The 27896-nt window shown below is 39.4% G+C and overlaps 2 protein-coding genes across 2 annotated transcripts in view; both read right to left on the bottom strand.

Moving 5' to 3' along the window:
* Positions 1-934: 934 nt before the first annotated feature.
* Positions 935-5042, bottom strand: LOC141757498 (eukaryotic translation initiation factor 4E-binding protein 2-like). Its single transcript, XM_074618013.1, has 3 exons — positions 4776-5042; positions 1386-1571; positions 935-1277 (listed from the first exon to the last, which is right to left on the bottom strand). The coding sequence occupies exons 1-3, from the start codon at positions 4909-4911 to the stop codon at positions 1252-1254; spliced, it is 348 nt and encodes a 115-aa protein (XP_074474114.1). The 5' UTR covers positions 4912-5042; the 3' UTR covers positions 935-1251.
* Positions 5043-11425: 6383 nt separating this feature from the next.
* ank1b (ankyrin 1, erythrocytic b) overlaps positions 11426-27896 on the bottom strand; it is a 102403-nt gene continuing 85932 nt past the window's right edge. Inside the window, exons 35-45 of the mRNA XM_074618830.1 lie at positions 27160-27279; positions 25223-25307; positions 23459-23533; positions 23223-23354; positions 22800-22958; positions 21391-21462; positions 13665-14322; positions 13433-13568; positions 12873-12944; positions 11937-12031; positions 11426-11722 (exon numbers count right to left, since the gene is read on the bottom strand). Of these exons, the coding sequence (XP_074474931.1) occupies positions 11963-12031; positions 12873-12944; positions 13433-13568; positions 13665-14322; positions 21391-21462; positions 22800-22958; positions 23223-23354; positions 23459-23533; positions 25223-25307; positions 27160-27279 (1578 nt within the window). The 3' untranslated portion in view covers positions 11426-11722; positions 11937-11962. The remainder of the gene's footprint in view (positions 11723-11936; positions 12032-12872; positions 12945-13432; positions 13569-13664; positions 14323-21390; positions 21463-22799; positions 22959-23222; positions 23355-23458; positions 23534-25222; positions 25308-27159; positions 27280-27896) is intronic.

A 27896-nucleotide genomic window follows, 5' to 3' on the forward strand; every position in this document is an offset into this window, starting at 1 on the left:
ATTGGGAAAAAGGGACTTTTTCATAGTTCTAAGAACATATCTCTTTTAGCTACAGAGCTAAAAGAAGAGTGAGTATTTGATTTACATTCATCAGGAGGCCAGAAACATGACTCCAAGTGAATGCTAACGTTGCGCTGTATCTGCTGGATGTTTATGTTTGCTATCAAATTCACCATATTAACTTAAAAGATGTCAACATGTCAGTGTTGTGTTTACCGGTCGAGGCAGATGGCTGCCCGCCTAGAGCCTGGTTCAGCTCGAGGTTTCTGCCTTTTAAAAGGGAGTTTTTGCCCCTTTTGCCAAGTGCTTGCTAAAGAGTAGACCCAGACCGTCTAGACCCAGTGGTTCTCAACCAGGGGTCTGGGAACCCCCAGGGGCCCTTGAGGGAGTTCAAGGGTGTCCCCAGAAAAATGGGGAATAACTTATTTTCACTATTTAATTCACTATAGAAGTGAGCCCAATGTGAGTAATAAGAGTGACTACTATGATCATTGGTTTCCCTCCCTACACGGTTACCTCCTCAACTGTAGTTGACAACTATAGAATTCTGGTCTTAATCATATTTGACAACCAAAATCTTTTCAGATGAGGTCCCTGAAACAAAATCTTATGAAATGTGTATCAATTTAGGGGTCCTTGACATGAAAAAGGCTTAGACTGGTCTAGACCTCCTATGTGACCAGTGAGATAACTTCTGTTATGATTTGGCGCTATATAAATAAAATTGAATTGAAAATGTAATATATTTTTAGTTATTTTATATATTTTATTTTTTCAATTATTGCAGATTTCTAAACGTCAGATTTCCCAAAAAAAATTCAGTTCTACGACTGTTACTTACACAATATGGCTAAATAATAATTTCAGTAATTTATTTGTATAACATTTAATATTTTAAAGACACGTTTAAAGTAATCAAATGAATCAAATCACATAAAATATTAAAGGTTTAATTTCAACAAGACTTTGACTTACTTGTCAAATATTTCACAGGTCATACAAAGTCAAGTGTATTCAAAGTAAAAGAAACAAATTTATGCATCAGTTAGTGTTGTTTGATAAGAGAACAACATTTGAACACATATTAAGTATTACAAAAAAAATGCCACATTGTTTTCAGAACAAGTCTGAAAGTGGATTACACTGAGCTCAGTAAGACTACGTAAGGCTTTTCATTTTTACCTTCATCTCCGTAAACAAAAGAGCAATAAAAATGTTGGGAATCACGTTTATTCTTGCAGCCGAATCTCTTCAGATGTCCATTTCAAACTGGTCATCTTCAAGAAAAAGGAAAGACATTGTAGTTGAGTAGAGGGAAGTAGACAATTAGAGAAACACATGAAGGACTGCAGCTCATCATTTTATAGATGCAGATATACGTTTACCTGCGCTATCCGCTCTGTGCAGGCTGTGGTCGGTGCTATTGCTGAGTGTCTGTTCGGGCTGTTTTGCGTCGTTGGTTTTGAGCGGCGTGGTGACTCCTGGGATATCAGGCAGATTGGGAGGCGTACGAGCCAGAGGAGACGTCCGACACTGCAGGAGGAACTTTCTGTCGTAGATGATCCTGGTACCTGCAGGCAGCAACAGCAAAAAAAAACTAAAGTTACTTATTGTCAATATTTTTGCCAGTATTATATTTTGATCAATATTTGCAGCAGCTGTGTTCATATTGGCGTTTAGTTTCGTGGAAATGTTTCAACTAATACTGTCGTTTTTATTTTGGCTACTCTACCACAGCACCCTGATAAACGCTTGGGTTGATTTTACTTAAAAATAAAATAACATAAAATAAGTTAAAATAAAATGCATCTGCTAACTTTCACATTTAACATTTTTAACTGGTTTAATGGTGAAAATAAAACAAAATGCAGCAACTTATTTGATAAAATAAAACAAAACAAAATAAAATAATAAAACAATTAATTCAGAAGCTAATATTGACATTGCCACTCACTTGTAACTCATTTAAACAGCTACAAAATAAAATTCAAATTCAATAAAATTCAGCAGCTAATATTGACATTAAATGATTGTAACTAGTTAAAAGGATACAAAATTAAGTAAAGTAAAATAAAATAAAATTCAGCCGCTAATTTCAACATTAAACACTTGTAACTAGTGAAAAAAAGATTAAATTAAATTAAATTCAGAAGCTAATATCGACATTAAAGAATTGTAACTAGTTAAAAGGATAAAAAAACAAAAACAAAACTAAATTAAATAAAATTCAGCTGCTAATCTCAACGTTAAACTCTTGTAACTAGTGGCAAAAGGATTGAATTAATTAAATTAAATTCAGCAGTTAATATTGACATTTTCACTTGCTTGTGACTCATTTAAACAGGTACAAAATAAAATACAAATTTAATTTAATTCTATCTAATATAATAAAATTCAAATTCAAGTAAAACTAAATTCAATAGTTAACCTCAACATAAAACACCTGTAATTAGTTGAAAAGAATAAAACAAAATAAAGTAAAAAAAATAAAAACATATTGTATGAACCACCTCCACAGTATTGTGGAGACCTGCTTTTTCTCTGTCAAAGGACTACTTTGTCTTTACTGTATACACACACACGTCCATACATGCCCATGACCAATGACCTAGTTTTTTTTTCATCCACATCAGTGACGTCGACACACCTTCACTGACCTCATCCAGTTTTATCAGAGTAAATCTGTCCCCATATGCTGCAGGACACAGTATCAGTGAAACTGGACATGTGCACACTGCGTCAACTTTCTCACAACCAAGGAGGAAAAAAATATTCTGTTTTACTTCCCAAGGTGTTCGAGTAAAATACTGAATAAACGGGTTAAACAACTGGTGAGAGTGAGACTGTCCTTTAGTCGTATAGTCGGTTGTTCTGCGTGCTGAGCCAAAAATTATATACATTTATATCTCTATATATTTAATTTTGTTTTTTGTAGAAAGCTATAATCGTGGTTAGTGGTTGAAATGTTCTCATTTTTATCAGATTCCATGTATCCACAGAAAAATATGTTGCATTCACAACACGTTAAGTGATTATAAGCTTATTTTCTTCCTCTTTAACATACAGTAACCAGAGTGTCCTAGTGGAGGCAACACCTAGTAAACATGTTGCTGCAGCTCAACAACTGTAGCTGTACTAACAAAACTATTAATAGGATATGACGCAGTACGCGCCTATATTTGACCATACAGTCGTTGATAGTGTAAGTATTCTACAGCTACACACTGAATTCAGAAGTCTGCCATTCATAACTGACCGATGAATGTTTATCCACATAACAAAACAATGCTCAACAGATCATCTTCAGGGGCCTTCAAAGCAGGAAGAAGACATACATTCAATTTCTATTGAAATGGAAAATGTTAATTGTGTTTGTACACCTACTTCCCCGTTAGAATAAATGAAGAAATACATCTGCACAAAGCCACGGAGAAGATGAAATTAATGTATGAAATATTGATTGTATTACTAATTCCATTGGTGTGTTATTTCAGAGACAGGGTCTGGCAAACGTCATGTTGTCTGTCAGTATACAGACAATGAAAGCAGTTCAAAACAGTCACTTTCTATAGGAACCTACAGTGGAATGTAGGAAAACAAGCATGTCTGTAGTGAAAAGGACTGTGCAGTTTGCAGACTGCATGATTTGGGAGGCGAGGACTGCACTAATAAGTTTCCTTTAACTTGGTTATAACTGTTGGTCTTTAGCCTTCAGGAAGCACCAACATTGTCAAACATTAACAGGACGACAGACCACACAACTATAGCCTGGCTCTCAAAAGTGTTTCCTTTACAGTGAACTGTTTTTAATGCCACAATAAATTAATCATATTTATTATCTCCTCAGTTATCCATTTACTCTTTGTTCTATCTTACTCTTCTGTTCTGTATGTATCACTGGGTGTATACTTTTTATTTTTTTGCTAATATACTATTGCAAATACTGCATATATTGTGGATGTTTAATTCATGAGTAATTTACAATAAAAGTGAAAAAATAAAATAAAAATAAATAAATAATATATAGTATTATTATTATTATTATTAATAATAATGTTATCAATAAATAATAATAATACTAATATTACTAATAATACTAATCAAATAATCATGAGTAATTTACAATAAAAGTGAAAAAATAAAATAAAAATAAATAAATAATATATAGTATTATTATTATTATTATTATTATTAATAATGTTATCAATAAATAATAATAATCAAATAATCATGAGTAATTTGCAATAAAAGTACAAAATAAAATAAAAACAAATACATAATATTAACATTATTATTATTAATGATATCAATAAATAATAATAATAATAATAATCAAATAATAATAATAATTCTTAACTGATCGTAACTTTTCACTTTTAACTCTATAGTGTAACAAAATCAAACACCAAGAGGTACAACCCATCCACTTCAATGTTTGCCTAGATATCACAGCTAACAAACATAGCCTACTACTGTGTGATGTTTGTGTGGAGTATCAGAGTAAAAATATTTTCTGGGTCATAACTCATATCTCCACCTCCACTGCCTCCACTGTCTCCAGGTCAACTTTAAAGAAAATCCCTTTGCCAGATCTTCTAATTTCCATGTTTACTCTCATTTAACAGACCCATTTTCTTGTCCTTGTGTCTTGTCATTTTATGTGTCCCTTTAACATCAGTTTCCTCTGTTATTACTGCACCTTTTTTGTTAACCCTTTGTTTTTATAATTCCTGATAAGATGTGTTGGAAAAGTGTGTTGAATAGATCCCAGTTACCTCCAGGAGTAGTGCTGAACAGAGTCCCTCCAGGAGTGGTGGAGTAGTCCTGGGGCATGTGGGCAGCATCGTGGATGGTGACCCGTCTGACGGCCGGGATATCCCGGCTACTGGTGGTCTTTCCTCCCGCTGACATGGCTCACAACACTGGGTCGGATAGTTCAAGTGTGAAGGACGTTATGAAGCTACAGTCTGAACAGCAGCTAAGCTACCTTGTGGTGCCTCCACGTGGTGCGCACACATCCAAAACAACTCCTTCAAAACAACACGTGGAGCGGAGAGCTGTGATTGGCTCAAAACAGGGGGCGTCACAACCACGTGGAGGAAGTAGTTGTTTCCTGATGCAGGCTGCTCTATCGACCACAGATGATCTATATTCAATCTATTATTCAGTCTGAAACAAGAACAGAGCCATAATAAGAACAAGAATATATTTTTTTTATGTAATCAAAATAATATGTGTAGTCATAGTAAACATAGTATATAATAACCCAATACAATTTCGCACATGTGCAGTAAGAATAAATAAATAAATTAATGGATAAATAAATAAATAAATAAATGTGTATGTATGTCAATCAATTAAAAATATTTAATTATTATATTTTAAAAATATTTAAATATACAATTTAATGATGTTTAAACATATTTTCTGTCATTATCTGTTCAAAATGTACCTGAAAGGGAGATTTGTCAAGTATTTAATACGCTTATCAACGAGAGTGGGCAAATATGCTTGCTTTTTTACAAATGTATTTTTTTATTGGAAATCAATTAACAACACAAAACCATGACAAATATTGTCCAGAAACCCTCGCAGGTACTGCATTAAGCATAAAAAATATGCTCAAATCATAACATGGCAAACTGCAGCCCAACAGACAACAACAGCTGTCAGTGTGTCAGTGTGCTGACTTGACTATGGCTTGCCCCAAACTGCATGTGATTATCATAAAGTGGGCATGTCTGTAAAGGGGAGACTCGTGGGACCCATTTTTATTCACATATCTTGAGGTCAAAGGTCAAGGGACCCCTTTGAAAATGGCCATGGCAGTTTTGCCTCGCCAAAATTGAGTGTAAGTTTGGAGCGTTATTTAGCCTCCTTCGCAACAAGCCAGTATGACATGGTTGGTACCAATGGATTCCTTAGGTTTTCTAGTGTCATGTGATACCAGTATATTCACTGTAACTGAGCCCGCTACAACCTAAAAAGCACATGCAAATCTAGTTGCATTAATGCGTTAAAGAAATTAGTGGCGTCAAAACAAATTTGCGTTAACAGCCCTAATACTGTGTGTATAAATTGAAAACAAATCAGCAAAACCAGAGGGCACCATATAATTATGAGGATGGCCTCATATGACTTGATATGTAAATGGAAATTCATATGAAGTTCCCTGGAAAAGACTATAATATACTAATTTCAAGGAAATCGCAGTGCTCAGGTGGTACACTTCCTAATTATTTGCTAGTGTAAACTTCATCTATTTAGTCAGTACAGAGCAGCTCATGCAAAATCTGAGATTTGTCTCATGCAAAAAGGGTCAAATTGACATGGTTAAGTGTCAACATGTATGGAAAATAAAGCTTCTAATAATAAATAAGAATTAATTTATACCTACTTGGGTTTCAATGGAGCAGTTCTTTCAAAGAAATTCCTCTTTAAATCAACAACCGCTAATAAACTTAAAGTTCCTTTCCAGAACACATCTTAAGAAAATATTAGGATATTTTGGACCCATAAAATAAAGCATTAGATATATGAGATACATATACAGCATCAATTAAACATACACTGAATACACAATAGTCCATATAGGAATATTATAGAAAAAATATACAAAAGGCTGCACTAATATCACTTTTTTTTTTTTTTTTACAAAAACAGGACACATTGTTTATGTCACATCTTTGTTTATTAATTCTTGTAAATGGTTTGAGCTGGTGTACAGGGTAAGATGATCTATACATATCTTCATGATTGAAAGGCTTGTATACATATTCACGTTTGTTTCTCCTCTCTCCAGGACAATACAAAAGAAAAGAAAACAAGTGGTCATAGCTACGAAGCCTCTACATTCCCCATGATGTGGGCGTTGGCCTACTCTAGATAATGCTTAAAGAACATCCATAACAACTCTATGAGGGTGCATAGCATTCTAATTAAATAGATTTTGTCATATATTTATACATATATTTTCATAAAAACATCTTTTTTTTGTGCATGTGCGCAGTTGCATTCCTTAGGATAGAGTAATATGATATTGCGTTTACATTGTCATGTATCCATTCTAAAGGAGTATAGGTGATCTCTATTCTTTCGCGACAGTTTTAATTTTTTACAACACTCTTTTTTTTTTAAAGTACACCGTCGAAGGTTACACGTCCTCTCGAGTCACAAGTTTGGTAAAAACTTTCTCTCTTCTTCCCCCTGATCCAACAAGGTTTGGAACCACACACACTCACACACACATACAACACAAACATGGTGGAGTTAAATTCATCCTAGTGCACGGGCTCACTAATTCAGAAATTCCAAATTATGATTATTATTACTGTTATTATCCACCTCAGAGATTTCCATTAAAATACACTTCCTACATCATTTCACTCGGTGGCTAAGTGTAAATTTCCTCTGGATTTAAAATTGATCAATATCTTTTAACTGTAAGTTAAACAAGAGGATAATGGCTCAGAGTTAAAGTTATAATCCTTAAGATTTTAGTCCTGGTTGATCTGGCGCCACCAGTGGTTACTGGAGGTAACACGTGTGTTTTAAAGAGGACCTATTATGCTTTTGTGCTTTTTCCCCATTCCTTTCTTTCACAAGCATTAGTCTGTTTAATTAGTCCGCATCAGAGAGAAATTTATACATTTGATCAGTTTTATATTTAGTCTTGTTCAGTTTCATATCGCTCAAATTGACAAAATAAATGATCGAATAAAAAAATAATTTGCTGAGAGGCGTGTACGAAAGAGCGAATTTATCTTTTTTGTCTCGAGAGCTGCCACTTCTATCGTGGACTTTGATATATTGCTGTCAAAGTGTTTTCACGTTGACTCTGCACTGATCTACTGTGCGTACGAATCCCTTCTCCAGATTATCTCGAAGGACTTTATAAACATCACTATTTCTGTGGACTTTATTTTGCATATTCTGTGTGTTCTCTTCGGCCCAGATGTCAAGCAAACATCAGACTTCTGCAGAACTCCAGGTCAGTCCTCTCCCGCTCATGTTAACCTGTCGTTTAACTGCGTCCATCTCGACAAATGCCTGTGCAGACAGCCTGCGTTTTGGTTCGTAAGACCACCTCTCGCAAGCGGTCTCGGAATGGTTGTTTTGGTCCGCACTAGAGTACGATTACTGCGTTCACAACTGCCCAAACGACCCGCACCAGAGTTTGATTAAAACGGACTAAATGTTGGCTTGTGAAAGTGCCTTTAGTGTGTTATATCGTTTTTGAAAGGTCTTAAAAGGTCTGCAAAGTTATAAAGCCCAAAGCTCCTGAACTTTCTGAAACACCTTGCTTCAAGTCCTGCCTTTTCTTCTGTAATGTGGTGATGTCACCAAGTAACACATTTCCATAATACCTGCATAGCGGCTAGTTTAGCATGCCCTGAAACAAAGTTAGAGCAGAGCTGGAGCGGAGTTTGGTTCGGTTGACCAATCACAACGGTGGATCAGCTGACCAATCAGAGCAGACTGGGCTTTTTGGGAGGGGGTTTCAGACAGAGGGTGAAAAGAGGTGCTGCTAATACTGATCGAATGCTATCTTGCACATTACTTGAGATGTAAATGCACCATTTTTTCATCTTCTGCATCACGTTCAGCACATGCATCATCTCCAGTGAATCCTTCTTGTGTGTATGCAATTTAAATCCCATGAAGGAAAGGCCGACTCTGCCACTAACAATGAAAACTACTACAGTATATACTGTGGAGGTAATCCTCCATGCAAATACATTGAATGGCTATTTGTTAAAAAATGCCACAAAGAGTTTAAATATAGGGTTTGAAATCTTAAAATCTTAAGGATTAGGGCTTTATTTTCTTTAAAATGCCCAAATCCAACCTCTTTCTTGCACTGATACACTACAAGATGTCATATTAGTCATATTACATCATCCTAAAGATGTAAACTGCATCAATCCTGCTAGTTAAGAGTTTAGACATTGTTAATATAAAGAGAGGGTGTCTTGTTTGTCCTCTGGTGGGTGGATTCAAGGCTCAGAATTATAAACTTTACTTCATGTAAAGCAACTGATTCAATAAGATTACATAAGGGGTAAAAAAAAAAAAAAGATTAACTCAAATAAAAGCAATGAATTAAATGAAACTGTCTTGTTTAACTTGGTGTACTACTTTGACTTTTTTGGTTAATTTTTGTTCATCGTCACTTTGCCCTGCAAATTTGCATGTACAGGGCAAAGAGCTGACCACATGCTCAATACTTTGTCTCCTCTTTGGTCTTATTTGAATCAAAGAGCTCCCCACCACACACACACACTCACATTCACTTACACACAAACCATCCTGCTCTCCCCCCCCCCTAATCCCCCGTGCATCCCCATCCCGCCTTAAACGGCCCCCAACACCAAAGTCATATTCAGAAACACTCGCTTTTGCGTCCCAACACTCGTCTCTGAGAGGAGGACTTGGAACTTAAAAAGGAAAACATTTTGATTCTGACCGAGCAGAACTGAAAACCTGAGTGGAGTAACAGTGGAAAACGTGTGATATGTCAATAAAACATGTGCTATATATCGGATGAGGCTCTCGTGTGCACGGACTGGGCATGGAAAATATGTGCATTTGTGTGATGTGTAACTAATGGATTCACTCGCTCGGTGTCTCACTCATTCAGGCTACAGTAACATTTACAGTACTTGAATATTGTGTTTTTTGATTTCCAGGAAATGTGTGCTACTATGACATGACCCCTTCGTAGTACCGCCGTCAGGTTTCTGCATAAAGGAAGTGCTTCGGAGATGAAGAGGACGATGGGTGTATGAAAACAGTGAAACAACTTAAAATACTCAGAAAAAAATAAATGGAGCTTGGTGGTTTCCACCTCACGGCAGCAGCAGACTCCTCTGATAGGTATTAAGTTAACATGTCCTGGTTTATATTTTGCTACGTTAGGTGCTGAAAAAAAACTCTCAGGCCTCCACAGTCCCGCACTGCTACAGCCGAATCATCTGATCTCGCATCAGTGCATCGAGGTCGATGGAACCGGTCAGATACAAGCTGCCCAAACTCGAATGCTGTTCGTCCTGAACGGAGTTTCTGTCTTCACTGAGGAGCTTTCAGTTCCAAATCCTTCATGTCGATAATCCAGAACTTCCATCTTCTGTGTTCATGTTAGGTATTATTGCTGTGGCAAACCTCCAAAGTCTAACACTCAGACTCAGGCAATAACTATTTAATCATTATGTAATGTGTTTCTGATTATGTGTGTGCATATGCGTGTGTGTGTGTGCTTTTGTTTGTATGTCTTCACAGTTCACGAGTCTGGGGTCAGTGTTAATAAGACGATCACAGTGCTACCTGTCTGTCCTCCTATCGCAATCACATGTTGCACTGCAGTAGCGTCGTGCTACTTTACACTTGCTACCAAATCACTCACATGAATCCGATCCTCCGTGTTGTTTCCGCTTCGTTCTCTTTGTTTTCAAATGACCTAAATTCGACAGTGAGGCGCTACAGCCGTTGCGAACAGATAAAGAAGGGAGCCACACACACACAACGTTTTTTTTTTTTAGCATTAGATGGAGGAGCTGTAAATGCTGATGAAGAGGCCGGTGACTTTACTGCATATTGACTGAGGCTACTGATAAAAGATTGTGAATCAAGATGACGCGCTACTGGGGAGGGGGGGGGGGGAGGGGAAACGTTGTGTTAGTAGAGCTGCTGCACAATACAATCAAGCAACCAACCTTTTTTTCCCAAAGAAAACACGAGGGAGGTGAACGAGATTCACTTTCCCTGTCATGGATAGACAATATTGTGGACAGAAAAAACGAAAAAACACGAAACGAGCTTCATCCACAAAAGGTAAAAAAAAAGAAGACGTCAGCGCACGCAGACGGGAACACTCACGAAGCAGGGGAGCACAGCGGCTTTCTCATTCCAGCACTGAGCGCGCCATGACATCACAGGGGCCCAAAAAGAGCCAATCATGAGGCAGGGCTCAGCGCCAAGCCAGAGGGCAAGAAACACATGCGGTAGAAGAAGAATACGCGCACACATACGCACACATACACACACTGACACATGTCCACGTAGCATAGAGTGCATATATCACATTGAGAATAATAGGGGAAAGGGTCCAGTGAACGAAGCATCGGTAGGCTCAGCAGAAGCTTAGCTGTATACAGAACCATCCATTGAGGGACTTTTTTTTTTTTTTTTTGGCTGTAGTGTTATTGGACTCGACTTGCTGACACAAACCACTCCAGTTGGGGGGGGATAGGTCCTTGAAATGGCCTCAGGCCCAAGTGTGGGCCAGCCCCGTACCTTGTACCCCTTCAGTTTGTAGATAATGACAGTTCAAAAGGTCAAAGGGCATGCACCAGCAGTCATCATGCGATTACAGTTCACAGGAAGCACTTTTTGTTGCTTTTTTTTTTTTCTTGGTTGTTTTACTGACATTTATGTTTTTTTGTATAAAAAAAAAAGAAAAAAAAAAAGTCATGCCTTAAGTCTAGTTGATATTTTTCTTTACAAATGTTATAAAACTACAAGTTGAACTCCTCTTTTGTTTTTTTTTCCTTTTCTTTTGAGGTGCCCCGCGGTCACACGTTGAGGATGATTCTGTGTTTGTCATTTTGTAGTTTGCGCTTGTTATTAGTCTTTTGTCTTACTCTTCCTCTCCTCCCTTGCATCATTTTCCTCTTCTGTCCGGTTGTGTTTTTGTGTAGGATGATTTGGCAGTGGCTTTCCGGTCCTAGAAAGACAGAAACAGACGGCATTTACGCATAAAACACAGGTAGAATTCATTTGGCCTCCTAAAAAAAAAAAAGGGTACTGAATGCCAAATCTAGGGTTTCTAATTTTGAAAAGAAATGAAAAGAACAGCATGTGAGAGACTATTGAGCTCTAATAAGAGTCCATTCTATCCAAGCACTGGGATGCACAAGTGCTTGTCGTGTGTCCCGTACCTGGAGGACCGGGTAGTATGTGTATTTCAGTGTTTAACTCTCCGCAGACTGGTGCGCTGCGCTGACTGAGCGCCCTTTCTCACATCCACCCCCACCTGGAGAGCAAGGAGGGAGGGAGGAGGGAAGGAAACAACACTCGGACCAGTTAACTGCTGAAGCCTCTACATGTAACCAGAGCAGAAAACTAACGCTCGGGCCACACAGTGATGTGCGTGATGTGCGGATCACAGCAAAAGTGAAAATGATCTTTTGACAGTATATTGACATCATACCAGCAACATTATTACAGTTTCAAGGTCCATATCTGTAGGATATGATATAATAACTTAACACTTCCTGTTTCTGTTTCAAAATAAAAACCCTTATAGCATTTTTTCTGTAGACAGAATTCCTTCATTTGTTAACACAACGCTTTTATTCTGAAATTTGTGCAGGACAGTGTTGTAGAAAATGCAGTGACTTGCACAGCTCCATAAATGAAAAGAGTACTGGCTTTTAAATGTGGATTATTATTTACAAATGAGCACACGCTTCTTAACCTTTTTCTGTCTAAAATAAATAGAAATGACATTTATAATGAAATAAAATGGCCATTATGAAACGCAAAATCTATGTAGAAAGAAAGTACTGTCTGTCTGTGTGGACACCACACGAGTGAGAGACCAACAGTTCAAGAGGTCGCCACCACGCGCTGCTCATGCATCCAGTGTGGCCCGGGCGTAACTTGTCTGTCCGCCGGCCAGCCAATGCGGCTCGCTGCAGTCCCAAAATACAAACAAATGTGCAAGCATTTCGCCAATGATGTTGAATGTCTGGTGGCTGCTGTTAATTTCCCACTCTTTTGTGCCAGACTATGTGACTGATTCACAGTAATCTGCTTGGGTTGACAGTGTTTATGTGTGAATATGACTCACATGACAAACACGAATGACTCACCTTTCTGGCAAGCGTGCGTCCGTGTTCATCAACAAACTGCGCCCCAGCAGTATAGTCCTCTTTCTCCTCTCTCTGTACAAAAAAAACACAATTTACATATAAACAGCAATTCACATTACTCATATTTTAACAACAATAAATTGTTTGCAATCAGAAATGTCAAACAAAACCAAAAAGTGCTGGACATGGTGAATATTCCCCATGTGTTACACCACACAACACATAATTCTGGTCAGGTTCCTTCATCAAAATAATACATTTTGATGATTGTTGACCTGTGAGACTAAATTTGTTGATTGTCGTGAGCAAAGAAATCAAATTGAATGACTTTGTCCTCCCGTCTGATTATTCTAAAAAGATACAAAGGATGGACAAAGGTGTTCCCCCTCCGGGCGCAGGAAGCAGCGGGTGGTCGGCGACCTGACCTGGCCCCGCCTCTGCTCCTGTTCCCAAGAACGCTGGCCCGCCTCCTGGTGAGAGAAGCCCAGCCCCTTGTCAAAGGGCTGCGTGCCCTGCAGGAGGCGCCCACGCAGCACATGAGAGTAACCCGTGTCACACACCGGAGTCAGCAGGGCTTCCTGGGCCACGCGCAAGCCTTGCACGCTGCCGTCGCGTCCTGATGACACAGAGCCCACCCAGCCCTGCAGGGAGTCTTTGTCTGGTAGGTAGGGTTGAAACGCTCCGCCTCCCACCACCCTGGACAGCAAATACAATAAAGGCAGAGAGAAAGTTGTCATTTTGAAACAGTGGAAAACAACACGTAATGTTCGACTACAGTTATAGCGAACGTACCGGTTGTCTCCGTTGTGCTCCGAAGCCCGACTCAGTCCCGACACCTCACACCGCTGGGCATACACCTGCTGGCCTGCAACAACAGAAATCCCTTCCACTGAACCCAGCCCTACACCTCCTCCTTTTGCTCCTCCTCCTCCTCCTCCTGCGAGGACCTCCCCTCTGCTCCCATCCAACCTCTGACCTCCCAGCTGGCCGTTTAGGTTGACCTTGGGAACGGCGCCACTGGCCCTCACCCTGTCCCATTCTGCCAGTAGAGTTACTGGCTCCTGTGGCGCCTCCTCCTCCTCAACCTCCCCTTCCTCCTCCTCCTCCTCCTCCTCCTCCTCCAGCTCCATGATGGAGCCACTGGCCCCGCTGGCTCCGCTGCTCGGGCGACCCAAGCTGCAGGGGAGGGAGAGCGTGGCGCCCTCCGAGTCGTCGGCCCGACTGCTGCCGTCCAGCGACGAGTCCTCCACCGTGACCAGCGAGGGGCTGACCCCCGCCGGCCACACCTGAACGTCCGACATCTCCATTAACGTGTCTTCCTCGGTGGTGGCGATGGGGGCGCACTCGAGGCTGGACACCTCCTGCCAGTAGGGCTCTGAGCCCAGCGGGGAGGGCAAGCTGTACAGCATGGAGGCCGGGGACAGCAGCTCCTCCTGCACCAGCCCATAACCTGAGGGAAGACAGGGGCGAGACAAGAGAAAGACTAACACCACGCGGGCATAGCCAGGGGGAGGATGGGGAGGTGGTGGATCGACTGTTTCTCCAACCTATGAGGAAACAGTGGGGCTCAGCCCTGTCCCAATACACCAACAAAGAGACTAGAGTCCGTCTTTGTAAAGCCACTAATTTAGGATTGAGATATCCTTCAATCCATTTCATTAAAGCTGCAGTCGGTAACTTTGAGCAAATACAATAAAAAGCTATTCTTATAATTGCAGTTCTTCAAATGGCCACTAGAGGCTGGTTCCAAAAGCTTGTCAATCCCCATAGACCCCCATGTTAAAATGCTTTACAGCAGAAATAAACATGTTTACAGCTTGGTACAAAGAACGTTTTTTGGTCTCTATAGGTAATATCCCCGTTCATGACAACCGTACTCACTCGTTTCATTTATAATAAGGCTTAAAGTTAGGCATAATAAGGGCGTGGCTGCTTTGATTGACAGGTGGGTACCGTACCAGGTCACTAGCTGCTAGCTGTCTGCTCTGCTGCACCCAGGCTGCCTCAGCTCCACCGACGATCCACCTCTTTGCCCATTTTTGGTGTCGTCACTGCCAAGATGACGGCCGAAGCCGCCCACTTGGAGCTTCACAACGGCTCTTCAGAAACCTATGGGTGACGTCACGCAGACTACGTCCTATATTTTATACAGTCTATGTACATGAGGCAGATAATCTGTGAAAAAAATCCTCCAGTGCTCCTAATAGCTTTTGCAACGTGCCCGAAGGAAAACAACCAATCAGAGACGAGCAGTTTCTTGGCAGCTGTCAATCACTGCTCGCAAATCCCGCAAACTTTGATCAAATGGTCAAACTAGGCAGCGCTGATCATATATGAATCAAAATTCTGTTACAGTAATGACTATTTCTCGCCTCAAATCTTTTCAGAAACATCTTGTAGTGTACTGTTTAACTGTAAAATGAGAAAGTTTGTGTCCCGGCCGCCATGTTGAAAACAGTCGAGCCAAAACCAAGCACCGCCCACCGGCCGGAGCAAACTTTCTAATTTTACGGCTAAACAGTGCACTACAAGATGTTTCTGAAAACATTTGAAGTGAGAAATAGGCATTACAGTAATAGAACATTGATTTATATTCACAAGTTCACGAGTTTCACGAGCAGTGATTGACAGCTGCTGTAGAGACTGCTCGGCTCTGATTGGTTGTTTTCCTTCGGGCACGTTGAAATCTTGTAAATGCCATTAAGAGCACAGGAGGACACAGAGGAACATGATTTTTCCCACAGTGTATCTGTCTCATGTCAGGATATAGTGACAGTTTTATAAATGTTTATAATTTTTTTTATCATATTTGCTCAAAATTACCAACTGCACCTTTAAGTGTGAAACGAAATATATATTGAACCAGCAATCTGACTCCAATAAATCACCGCCAGAATGTTTTGTACTACTTTCAGTTTGAAAGGTAGTGCACAAGAACAATACTTGTCTTTCACTCTGAAATCAGTTTCTTTTGTTTTTCCAACATTGATTTGTCTGATTGATGTTTTGTGGGTTTGATCCAAGCACTTTAGGTTATTGTCATTGGGACACAGCAATAAGAGTGAGGTGAGGGTCAAAGGGGTTTTGGTGTATCACCCATCGTCCGTGAGGTGAACGGTGCAGGGCTCTAGAGTTTGCTGCCGTGTAAGAAAGTGAATCTGCAGAACATACACGGTGTTCCTCGATAAGCGAAAAAAGGTGAGTCTAGAGAGCTTATTGATCGCGGGGTTGGCACGATATACATTTATCGTTAGTAACATCTGAGAAAAGTGTTCCAATTGGATTTTAGTATCCTGATTGCGTCTGGAGTTCATTAAGAGGCTGATTAGCAAAAATGCCCTTAAAAGCTGTTGGATTTACATAATAGCCAATAATGAAATTACAATATTTAAAGTAAATACTGTACATTTGAAATCTGGCCATCACAGATATGTGTTCAGATCATTTCAAAAAGCATTTCAAATTTGTTCTTCCTTAGGCAACTAACTGTTGACCAATCAAGGCAGGAGCTGGGTGCTGTGCTTTTTCAGGAATGACAACATGTTCTAGACAGCTGATTAAGTCCTTTTTCTACGATATCCCAGCAGCTGGGATACAAATACCAACGCCGTAATAACACGTCTATTATCGTTCCAACCCTTGTCACGCGTTCCTGATTGGGAGTCAGCAGCATCTTGCAGATTCTGCAGAGGAAAATGCAAGTTACTGCCGCTCTTTGCATTATCAGAGCCATGCATTTACTGTACGTGTCTGCATCCCAAGCATCCAAATAAAGGCCATAGTACACGCACACACACACTAATACATACGTACACGCACACAACAAATCTGTTACTTTTAAAGAGTTTTGAGTAATTGGTTTTGCCTGTTAATGACGGCAATTTACAGCATTATAACTTGGTCTACATTTTATTATAAACTGACGGGGTAATTTCTAAAAGGAATTATCAGCATGTATTATTTTGTGTTATTCTGCTGAGCCTCTTCAGATTCAGGAGGACTTAATTGATTATGAATCAATAAATGACATTATTTGGCTAACAAACATTATTCTACCACTTGAATATAATAAGCAATATATAAATACTTTTTACACACGGTTGGGTGCTTGATAATACTTTTTTGTTCTACTTTGATTACCAAGATGTCATTCATTGCAACAACACGATCAAAATACACAAGCACACACACAAACACACTTTATATACATTTTTCTATTGTTTATACTATTAATTTCAGGGCAAAACAGATGTGTTATATTGTAATAATGTGATTCATATCAAATGTTATATTTATATTTTATTGTACATACAGTATAACAACAGGTTTGTTATCTGAGTCATTTAGGTTCAGTCTTTTTTGGATCTCATCATTTTTATGATATGCAATTTTTTTTCCACAGCTGGTGTTTTTTTCTTCTTTTTTTTTCACTTTTATCAATAAATATTTTCATTCATTATCTATTATCTAAGTTTAACATAAAAGACATGGCTAAATGTCTATCTAAAAATAAATATTGAAACATATTCAGTATTGAAACCAATATACTTTGAAAATGCTGTGTGAATAAAGCTTATAATTCATGTGCTTTCTTTGGTGATATTTGAAGACAATAATACTCTTAGTTTTGTTCATGTGACCGGTTTGAATTGAGGATTGCTTGATTACTCTTAAATTGATAATATGTTGCATCAGTGAGTTCGGATGAATGAAATAAGGTGAAATTGAACAGTAAAGGAGTACTTCACCCAAAATCAAAGTTAGGATTGCGTTCACACTGTTCTGCTTCAGAGCCATAATCCACTTTAGAGTGCAACATTTTCAGCGAGGCACTAAGGTGTGATGTGATGTCAGCTTGTGTATCAAGCTGACAGGTTAAAACCACAAACATCTGAAAACTAAGTAGAGGCTTAGTGTGTCTGAGGAGGGGCTTTCAAGGAGCAACCCATGGTATAAATAGCTCAACCTTAAGGTGTTATGACAATCCTGTCAGTTTAAATTTCCAGGCAGTTTTTTCAATTTTACAAATGTATTATATATTGTAATACAAACCTAACATAACTAGTATTTCTTGTCCTTATTCTAACCAGGCCGAGACAGAGAAAAGACAAGCAAAAGGGATATATTTGTAGGAACCAGCTAATTACAGCTCATGTGTCTGAGGAGTTGCAATAACTATAGCTACATTTCACAATCCCATTCATTTTAAAAACAGCTTTTTTGTACTTTGATTATGGTTGTGAAGGAATATGATTTGTCTTATAATCTAATTATATATAATCACAAAGAATGCTCACTAAGAAATAATGGCTTTAACAAAATTCGATCTATCTGTACATTTATTGTATGGAAACTGCCGTAATGTACAGCTGTGGAAACAGAAAGTTAGAGGCATCGCTACCTAGACACTGACAATGATTAACCTGATAATTGTGCATAACAAATAGATCCTCAGAAAGGTTTGATGCATTTTTTAAAATGTTTTAGCAAAGCTTTTTCAGAAACAATCAATGGTATATATAGCCAGTAAGTCATTAAGGTCCAACTATGGGAAGAAAATTAGTAAAACAATATAACAAAGTCTACCTTACCTGACCTGCCAATAGATGCATTCTCTATTTTCAGATTTCAAATGCTTCTGAGTCTTATTAATTATTGCAGATAAGTTGAATTTTACCAGCACCTGTTCTACCATAATTAAAATATAACAGCTAACAGAATCCATAACAACTCTGACCAGTAAATAAATGTATTAATGGGCGAAATACTTCTTTACTGTGTAAATAATTGGAATTATGTGCTAAAATGTGAGTAAGCATGTGTGTGTGTTTCTGGGATGGTACAGGGCCGGGATGATGAGATGTGGCGTCAGAATGAGGTGAGATGGGAGGAATGAATCAGAGTTAGAATGAGAGTTAGAATGAGTTAGATGAATCTGGGTTAGCCTTTTCCCTTCACTCCTATTTAAACACAAACATACAAACACACACACACAGGTGTCAAAGGCACAGGATGTAGTGAAGCACAAATAAACTCCACAGAGATTGTCATGGCACAAGAAAAACAAACAGACCAAAAAACAAAAACGACACACTGCACAGCACGCTACTTACTTCACCACTGTACACGCACTCACGTACACACGATACTGCACTGGTATTAACACAGAGATGAGGACACACACTTTTGGCTCACAGGTGAGCCTCAAATGTATACGGAAATAATCACACACACACACACTCAAAGCAATACACAACACACACCTCACAGCAATATCCTAACTGGCTGATAACGTTCACACAATGTTAACAGTGAGTTTGTCATCAGACATGGGCAAAACAGAGTTTCTGAGAAATTAAATATCTGGATGTAGATTGATTTTAAAGTTAATTTTTGGTATAATTGGGCAACAATTTCATAATAAACTTTCATCATATTGCGATTCCAGTGGTCTGGGAGATAACTAGACTTCTGCACCTCCTCTTGGCTCTGTTTTCAGGCTTTAAAAAATCGAGCTTGTGACGGGAGTTTTTGACCAATCACAGGTCATTTCAGAGAGAGAGAGCGTTCCTATTGGCTGTTCTACAAATGCAGATGCGCGTTCAAGTCCCTTCAGTGAAAGGGACGTGTTCTTTCAACGGAATGAATATCCTGCAGGAAAAGTTGCTATTCCAGCATTGGCACCAACCCAAATCAGGAAGATGGACTTATCAAAGAGAGAGTCTTACAATATCGGCGAAGCGTTTCAGAGATGGAGAGAAAATGTTGCTCTCCATCTCTGAAATGCTGCGCCGATATTGTAGCTCGCAAGATCCTCAGACAAGAGAAAAAAAGTGTTCAAACTAGACCATATGCTAAAGTCCCGTTTATCAAACACCGAGAATAATTTACAGTTAGTCATTTTGCCCATGAATGAAAGACGATCATGTCACAGCAACATTGTCCAGTGAACATTATGAACTACGCGGCTGACCATGTGTTACAGCGTAGCGTTAGACAACACACCATTTATTTTACAGGTAAAGAAAAAAACAAAAAAACATTTGTTTGTTAATATAGCATTAAAAACAAGACTGCATTACACCCATTTAACAGAGAAAACATGTTACACTGTGAACAAAACTTCATACATTGAAAGCATGCCATGCACATAAAGTCAGAATCAAAAACAGCAAACTGCAAACTTTTATTTTGTTAAGGAAAAACTCCTCACTCACACGTCCCAGACAAAAATCATCTGGAGTAGACCTGGGTAAAAAAATTATTTTAAGATATTCATTACGTATCTGGAAGTATTAAATGGAACCTACTTTATCTTGCAAGGCATTTCAAACACTTGTTGTATGAAAACAATATCATTTACTTATAATTTATAACAATATACTATTCATACACATAAAATCCTTGCAAGCTGAACTAAACTAAAAGTTCTTTGACTTTCTTTTAATACTAATAAATTAAGCTACAATTAACAAAAACCCAGGTCTGAAACACACTCACACACACACACACACACACACACACACACACAACACACACACACAAACAGATACTGTAACAGCAACGCATGCAGCATGCACATGCACAAACTGTAGTACACACACAGAGCTGGATTGAGAGAAGGAGGAGGAGAGGGTCCCCGCTCGACTGAACGAGGGAGGAGGAGCGCGGGAAAATAAGATGACAAGAGAAGGAGGAGGCCCAGAGGTCAACATGAGGTCATGTGAGGTCAGAGGTCGGACAGGAAGAGCTGTGAGGAAGAAGAGCAGGAGAGGGGAAGAGGAGGAGGAGGAGGAGGAGCAGGGCGGCTGTGCAGCAGATATGACATGTTATAGGTTCACAGACAGACTGAAAGTATAGGACGAGAGAGATTGTCCTGAGCAAAAGACACAATTTGGAGACCGCTAGAACATTGCAGTTACGTTAAATTCTGTCTCGTTCTCAGGGAAAGAAAGAGAAAGAGGGAGGGATAGAAACAAGGTATGAAGGCCCAGAGCACACTATCATCTGTGTACTAGCGCCACTTTTGACTAGTGTATCCATCCCAGACACAAATGTATGCACACACACACACACACACACACACACACACACAGACACACATGTACTCTATAAACACATCTGAAACATCCTTACTTGAAAATCAGAAATGTTAAGTGTTGGCTTAAATAAATGTCTCTTCTAAAAATCCTACCAGTAATAGCAAAAAAGGAGTTATCCTCGTTTCTCATATTGAGTATAAGAAGAATAAGAAGCGTCATGTTCCGGGCTTTAAGTATGAGGTGTGAAAAAGTGTAACTGAAAATAAATGACTTGTGCCCCAGTGAGGAGGAATGGAGCGGTGTTAGTGCATGCTGCAAAAAGGCCGGGTGTATGGTGGGAGAATGACACCATTCCTCAGACCTCAAAAAAACATCATCTGAGATTCATTATCAATCATCATCATCACCATCATCATCATCATGTACATGTCATGAGCAGCAAACCACCATGCAGCCCGAGTCCCCCTTCAACTTACCCCTTCTGAAAAACGGGGGTCTAATAACTCTCGGCTTGTGCACTAGGCGCGCTGGCCTTTTCTCCGTGACCTCTTGTGGAGCAACAGAAACAAGGTGAAACGGCTTGTTACCCAGACTCAAGGGAAGCAGGGAGATTTTCAGAGGTAGAAAGTAAATGAGAACAGCTCAACTTATTGAGCTGAAGAATTTTGTCTCCGATTTTTTTAGTAGTGCTGCTGACTATACTCAGCTGTTGCGACCAATACGCTTGTTTACAAAAAATTGTTTATTAAAGGTCCCATATTGTGCTCATTTTCAGGTTCATACTTCTATTTTGTGTTTCTACTAGAACATGTTTACATGCTTTAATGTTAAAAAAAACCTTTATTTTCCTCATACTGTCGACCCGGATATACCTGTATTTACCCTCTGTCTGAAACGCTCCGTTTTAGCGCATTTTGACGGAATTGCAACAGAATTGCATTAACTTTGCTAGTCAACAGCTTGGGTCCATGTGTACTTCCTGTCAGCTGATGACATTCATATACACTGCAACAGGAATAAACTGGAACACATTTAGAATGTTTTATGTTTAAAATTGTGTCAATGATCTAAATATTGTATATTCGTGACATCATGAATGGGCAGAAATCCTAACGGCTTGTTTCAAATGCAGAGTTTCTGAATACGGGCTGTGTGAATTTCCCTGTGGATTGAGTGTTTCGATACTTTCACAGTATTTATATAGGACTTAAGCCTGCTTTATAATAAAAGACATGAAAATCTCACTTTTTTATAATATGGGACCTTTAAGTAAATAAATCCTGGAGGCATTATTGTGAAATAAGGGTGGAATCCCAGTGATTTTTTTAATCAACACAGTGAAGTTATTTTTTTTTCAGAGAATATTCTTGTTATATTCAGTATGTTTTGAAATTCTCTTTGATCCATTGAATTCCTAATCCTTTATATATATCTGCAAATATTACCACGTACACCAAATACTGTGCATGGCAATTGATGTAATTAACTTTCCTTCCAAATTCTGCTTAAGTTTCTTTTAAACTTTCCATTTCTGATCGTTACAGATCGTCATGGGACAATCAAACAAGCTTAACATCAGTCTCTTCCATATTTATTTCATCTTATAATCACCCTAAAAAACTTTATTAATGTCTTAAATCTTGAATGGGGGATACTTTCTATTATTAAAACAAATGGATCCATAACTTGCTATTGGAAAAAAAAAATGAAATTGATCTAACCTTGGTGATAGATTAGCTTTAAGGTAACAAGGTGTTAATACAAGATTAAATCACTTGTTTAAGCAGTCTAAATGTAGTGGGGGTAATTCGCTGTTCATTGATAAGGACACTGATTTGAATACTGCATGTCTCGTGGTGATGTTTGATGTGTTTGTGGGTCTTACCATTGAGGACGCTGGGGGACAGCAGGGTGGAGTCGCGGTCGCCGAGTCGGCAGGCGCCTTCGTCTAAAGAACCGGGCACCGGCTGTGGAGCCTGACCCTCCAGGGATGTTACAATGTCCGCACGATCGATGTTTCTCAGAGCGGTGTACAGGCTCTCCACTGAGAGGGGGAACACAATGGACGGCGGGGGGGAGATAGATAAAGTATGGAAGTATGTGCACGAGGACAGGGAAGGTCAAGAAAGGTCGGCGGTCAGAGAGCGTTAGTCTTGTGGACAGCCAGAGTAAAAAAATATAGTTAATCTGACAATTAAATAGTCAAAACTTACAGCAGTTTGTATGTACTAATAAATTCTAAGTAGCATTAACAACATTAGCTATTAGTAGCTAATTTCGAAGAGATAAACAGTAGTGTCGGACTCACTCTTGGCCCTTTTGCCTTCTCTGCTGGCCCACAGGTTGAGCAGGGCGGAGCTTTGGTCCAGCAGGGAGTTGGGATTCTCCACCCGGATCCTGTTGATGTCGTCCACACCGAACAGGAGCTCACGTGCCAACTCTGAAAAACAGACAGTCAAGTCAATAAAGAGATGCATAAAAAAAAAATAAACAGTACATACAGTCGCTACATTAGAAGCTTGTTTGATCTTTTACACGACTAACCTGCCCAGCTCAGACCCAGCTGTTCAGATATGATGTTGATCTTGAGCTCGGTCCTCTCCATGGCATTCACTGTGGCTAAAATGAAAAAAGAAAACAAACAGCCACATTAGACACTAGCTGTCATGCCAGTGCCAAGTGACTGAACTTTGGAGACTGTACCCCTGACTCTAATTAAGATTAATAAATAGAGTATGTCAAAAAGGCCTTTACACACCGGTGGCGTGATGAATAAACAATACGAAAATGCAAAATACACGCCTGTGAATATTATACGTCTAGGGCTTTTATTGTGAAAGATGTTTTTATTCAGCAAGATAATCTTCACAAATGAATCATCACTTTTATGATTTTTGAAGTGTGAATGCAATCACCAGAAGTAAAAAGATAACGTTAGGCTGTAAACGAACTACACAACGGTCGCGAATATACACAACGAGGCTGTAAAGGCGAACAAGTTGACGTGATGACTTTTAGTAGTCTCATTTAGCCACTTGTTAGCAACCGTCTTTTTTAAGACACAAAGACTTCAAAATTCACGAGTGGGGTATTTATTGATGTATTTTATGTCATAGAACAAAACGTTAAAATCTCTTCAGCTTGTGTTAACCACAGAGCTTAATTCAGACATCTAACTAAAAACCCATTCAAAAAACCCACTAATTTCCAGACGAGGGAATTGAAAGTGAAAGTACTCATGATAAGAACAGTTAGAAAAAATAAATTGACGTGCAAATGAATTGCTCAAAAAAACGCTGCCGATGTGTTAAGACCGTAACTCACAATTTATTTGGACGGTCCACCTGATATTCAAGTGACAACAATTTGGGACTTAGTGGATAGATAGTATCAACTTTGGACCATTCAAATGTGTGTTATTGACAAATGTTAAATTAATTTCATGCAGTTGCTAGTATTTTTTATTATTTTCCCTTTTTTGTTTCAATAAATCTTCTTTGAGTTGCTATTAAAATTGTTAATAGCAATACTTACCTTGTCAAAAGCATTGCTCTGTTGAAGGAAATACCCAAAACATTGTTTTTTGTCCAAATAATCTCCAGGGTTAAAACACCATTATGGACATGGGGAGGTTAGAATTTGGGGTTCATTCAGGTGCTATAGTCCCACCAATCAAAGTAGCATTCAGTAACCATTACAGTAGGGACTGAGGTGCAATGTAGCAGCGCTGTGTGATAGACAGAAAAGGCCTTTCCCTCTTCAACCCAACCACCCGCCATCAGCAACGTTTAAACCAAACCAGAGCGGCCATCTTGGCTCTGTTCATTTACCACAGGCCAATCAATATAAGGGCTCCTCTGTCTAGCTCCACTGCGAGGTCCTGCCCATTCCCGGTGCTAAGCTACGGTGCTAATGCTAGCAGTATCTGCTGCCATGCCATTGGAAATCGCAGTGGAGACACTAGCGCCATGCAAACCAATCACAGAAGTCATTCATCTGTTGTCATAGCTACCAGGACACTCAACACTCAGAAAAGGCTAATGTGCCGTGGTGCCATTTTGGGCCATGTTGGGGGACGGCTGCTCATCTTTTGGTCGCGCATTCAATACGGTTTCCTCTAACGGCACTGCAAAGAACTCTGGGGCATACTTTGTGCCATGCGTGCACGCGAGACAGATAGGGGGGGGAATAGAGAGGGCAGAGTAGGAAGCAAAGGGTTGTGGGTAAAGGGGCGGTGCAACATTCAGTGCCCGTCTCCACTGTGAATAAATCAGGAGAGGGCTGAAGGTCAGGCAGTGAAGGACTCACCCAGACCAGGCTCGTTCAGTGCACTGTAGCGTTCCCTCAGGGCGAGGGGGGTTAAGGTTCGCCTGCGCTCTTCACTTCCAACAACCTAAGATATAAATAAAAACAGCAAAATCACATTATGAGCAAATTATAATTATTATTAAGTGTCATAAATGAAGCACTTTTTAACCTTTTTAACGCCCTCTGTTTGGCCCGCAGGACATTAGCACCATAAAAAAAACAATAGAAAACTACTGGTACAATGAAAAGCTGCATGAATATGCAAATGTAATATATGTATCAATAGATTGGACTTTCATCTTTTTGGTCATTTTCAAAAAGACTGCCCTGTTGTAACAATAATCCAAGTTTAATGCACAGCAGAGTATACAAGTGAAACCTTAGAAATATGATTTCCCCCCCACTTTTAAAGCGTCAGTCTCAACGATGTAATAAATCCTTGGAAACTAAATGTCCAAATTCATCAAAAGGGTCAAACAATCCACTTAAATTTTATGAAATCACTTTTTTTATTGACGTGACTGGGAAGTAATGTTTCTAAATGTAATCCAAATATTTTGTTGGGGTTTCATTCTATCAGCTGTCAGCAGTTTTGCAGACATAAAATACACACTGGTCTCTCCGCATCTCCCACCGCAATCACTGTGAACCCAAGAGCAAGAAAGGCTTCGAATATCTGTCGTCATATTTTACGACGTTATCACCCTAAAGAAATGGGGGGAAAATAGGATTCTGTGTTATTGTGGTCATATAAATGTAATTTAGGGTGCTGTTAGATTGCTGCTAGACCGCTTGAACCGTTTTTGACCGCAGTGTAAATGTTGCTTTTGAAAGGCTAAACGGCAACAAATATGGATTGAAGCAGGATATTTCGTCAGATAAAAAACATGATGGGAATTTTGGATATTATTACATCCATCTTTTTTCAAAAACTTTTGACTTTTGGGCTGAGGCTATTACAGAGACGGACTAAGCGCCACGTTGCTCGCTATGTGTGTGTGTTTGAGAGAGAAGGTGGAAGGTAATGTTTCTGTACGTTTTTAATAATAATAATTTGAATGTCAGCATTATGAATGAAACTTCGATGCTCTGAACTACTCAATGCAGCCCTACTTGGTAATATATTTCTTTCGATTACTGTCAACTGAGCACGTTGTTTTGTTCGTCTACGAAGCATCATCTGTTTTTCTTTTTGCCCCTGTCAAATATCTGCCTGTTCTGTAAACCTACAGACTACCTGTCTGAATGAACACCATTGCTATAGTCGTGAAAAAGATTCCGACGTTATCATCACATTTTCTACCCGGTTACACACGCGCCTCACCTTTCACACCTCTCGCGACACACACCTTGAGAACCACTGATTTAGGTGAACCACCCCAATAACGGGGGGAGATGTTAAATGGGTAAAGAAGTGCTGCATACTGTTTTACTATTCTCCAAGCAGAATTTGAATAGCGCACACACCGGTATACAGTATGTTGAATGACTGAAATTGACTTCCAATATCACTTTTTTTTTTTTTTGTTAAAGTGCAAATGTAGTGTATATATATGCAGTACTGGCATTCATTTTGCAAAAAAAATTGCTTTCAGTTTATTTAAAATCAAAGATACACATTATACACAGTTTCAACCAGTGACAAATATTGGACAAGCCAATAGTTCATCCAGTAGTAATAAGTATAGTCTTACTGTTCTCTAGCCAATCAGGTGTGGCAAGTAACGGCTGACAAAATCCCACCTCACACTTGGTAAGACATAATAGCTAATGTAGATATTGTGCTATACCTTAAAGAAAACCTTCAGAATAACTGACTTCTTAATTGGAGAATGCCACGAAACGACCTCTGTCTCATCAAGCAGAGGGACATCTAAGGAAATTCAAGAGCAAAAGTTTGTGTATGTGTGCTTGCGCGGAGTTGCTTAAGTTCTTACCTTGACACAAGGTGGCATGGCTATGTTTAGGTTACACAGTACATGCTGCACGTCCTCGTACTTGGTGCACTTCCGCAGAAAGGATAAAAACCCAGCGGCATCCTTGTTACTATCTCTGACCTAACATAGAGAAGTGATGGACAGAGAGGAGAAGAGAAAGAAAGAGGAGAATATGGAGAGAGAAAACCAGAGAGAGGAACGGAAGAGAGAAGGGCGAACAAAAATTTTAAGCGAAGAGAGATGGAGCAAAGAAGGGAGTGAAAGAAAGAGACAGGGTTGAGAAAAGAAGAGAATGAAAAAGAACAAGACAGAGGAGGAGGAGGAGGAGGAGGAAGATGGAAAAACAGATCAAAACGGGTATTAGAGCCCTCCACAATGTCTCGAGCATGTGGCGCAGTTACATGGGACGAGAAGCAGGGGGAAACAGGGATGGAAGCAGTCCACAGGCAGGCGAGAGGGAGAGATTTACCTGCACATTTTACCTGGACGTCTGTCAGACCAGACAGTTACAGAGTGACCGTGAGAGAGAGAAAGAGAGACAGTGAGACAGACACGTACAGACAGGCAAGGCCGCAAAGATAGGAAGGCAGGCAAAGAAAGTGAGGGAGTCACACAGGACATGCAAACAATTACCCAAGAGAGTCGACAGGTAAGACAGGTAAGTTGTTTGTCGCTTGGCTACACCATTAATGAAACGATATTTATCAAAGTAGTCATCTAGCTGATACTGAGCAGTA

This window comes from Sebastes fasciatus, chromosome 19 (genome assembly GCF_043250625.1).
Source record: "Sebastes fasciatus isolate fSebFas1 chromosome 19, fSebFas1.pri, whole genome shotgun sequence".
Lineage (NCBI taxonomy): Eukaryota > Metazoa > Chordata > Actinopteri > Perciformes > Sebastidae > Sebastes > Sebastes fasciatus.

What these genes read in the sequence shown, in the direction of transcription:
- LOC141757498 (XM_074618013.1), bottom strand. Translation starts at nt 4,911, where the DNA reads ATGTCAGCGGGAGGAAAGACCACCAGTAGCCGGGATATCCCGGCCGTC. An exon ending in GTTCAGCACTACTCCTGGAG is followed by an intron (nt 1,572 to 4,775) that starts GTAACTGGGATC and finishes TGCTGCCTGCAG; the next exon opens with GTACCAGGATCATCTACGAC. An exon ending in GCACAGAGCGGATAGCGCAG is followed by an intron (nt 1,278 to 1,385) that starts GTAAACGTATAT and finishes TTTTTCTTGAAG; the next exon opens with ATGACCAGTTTGAAATGGAC.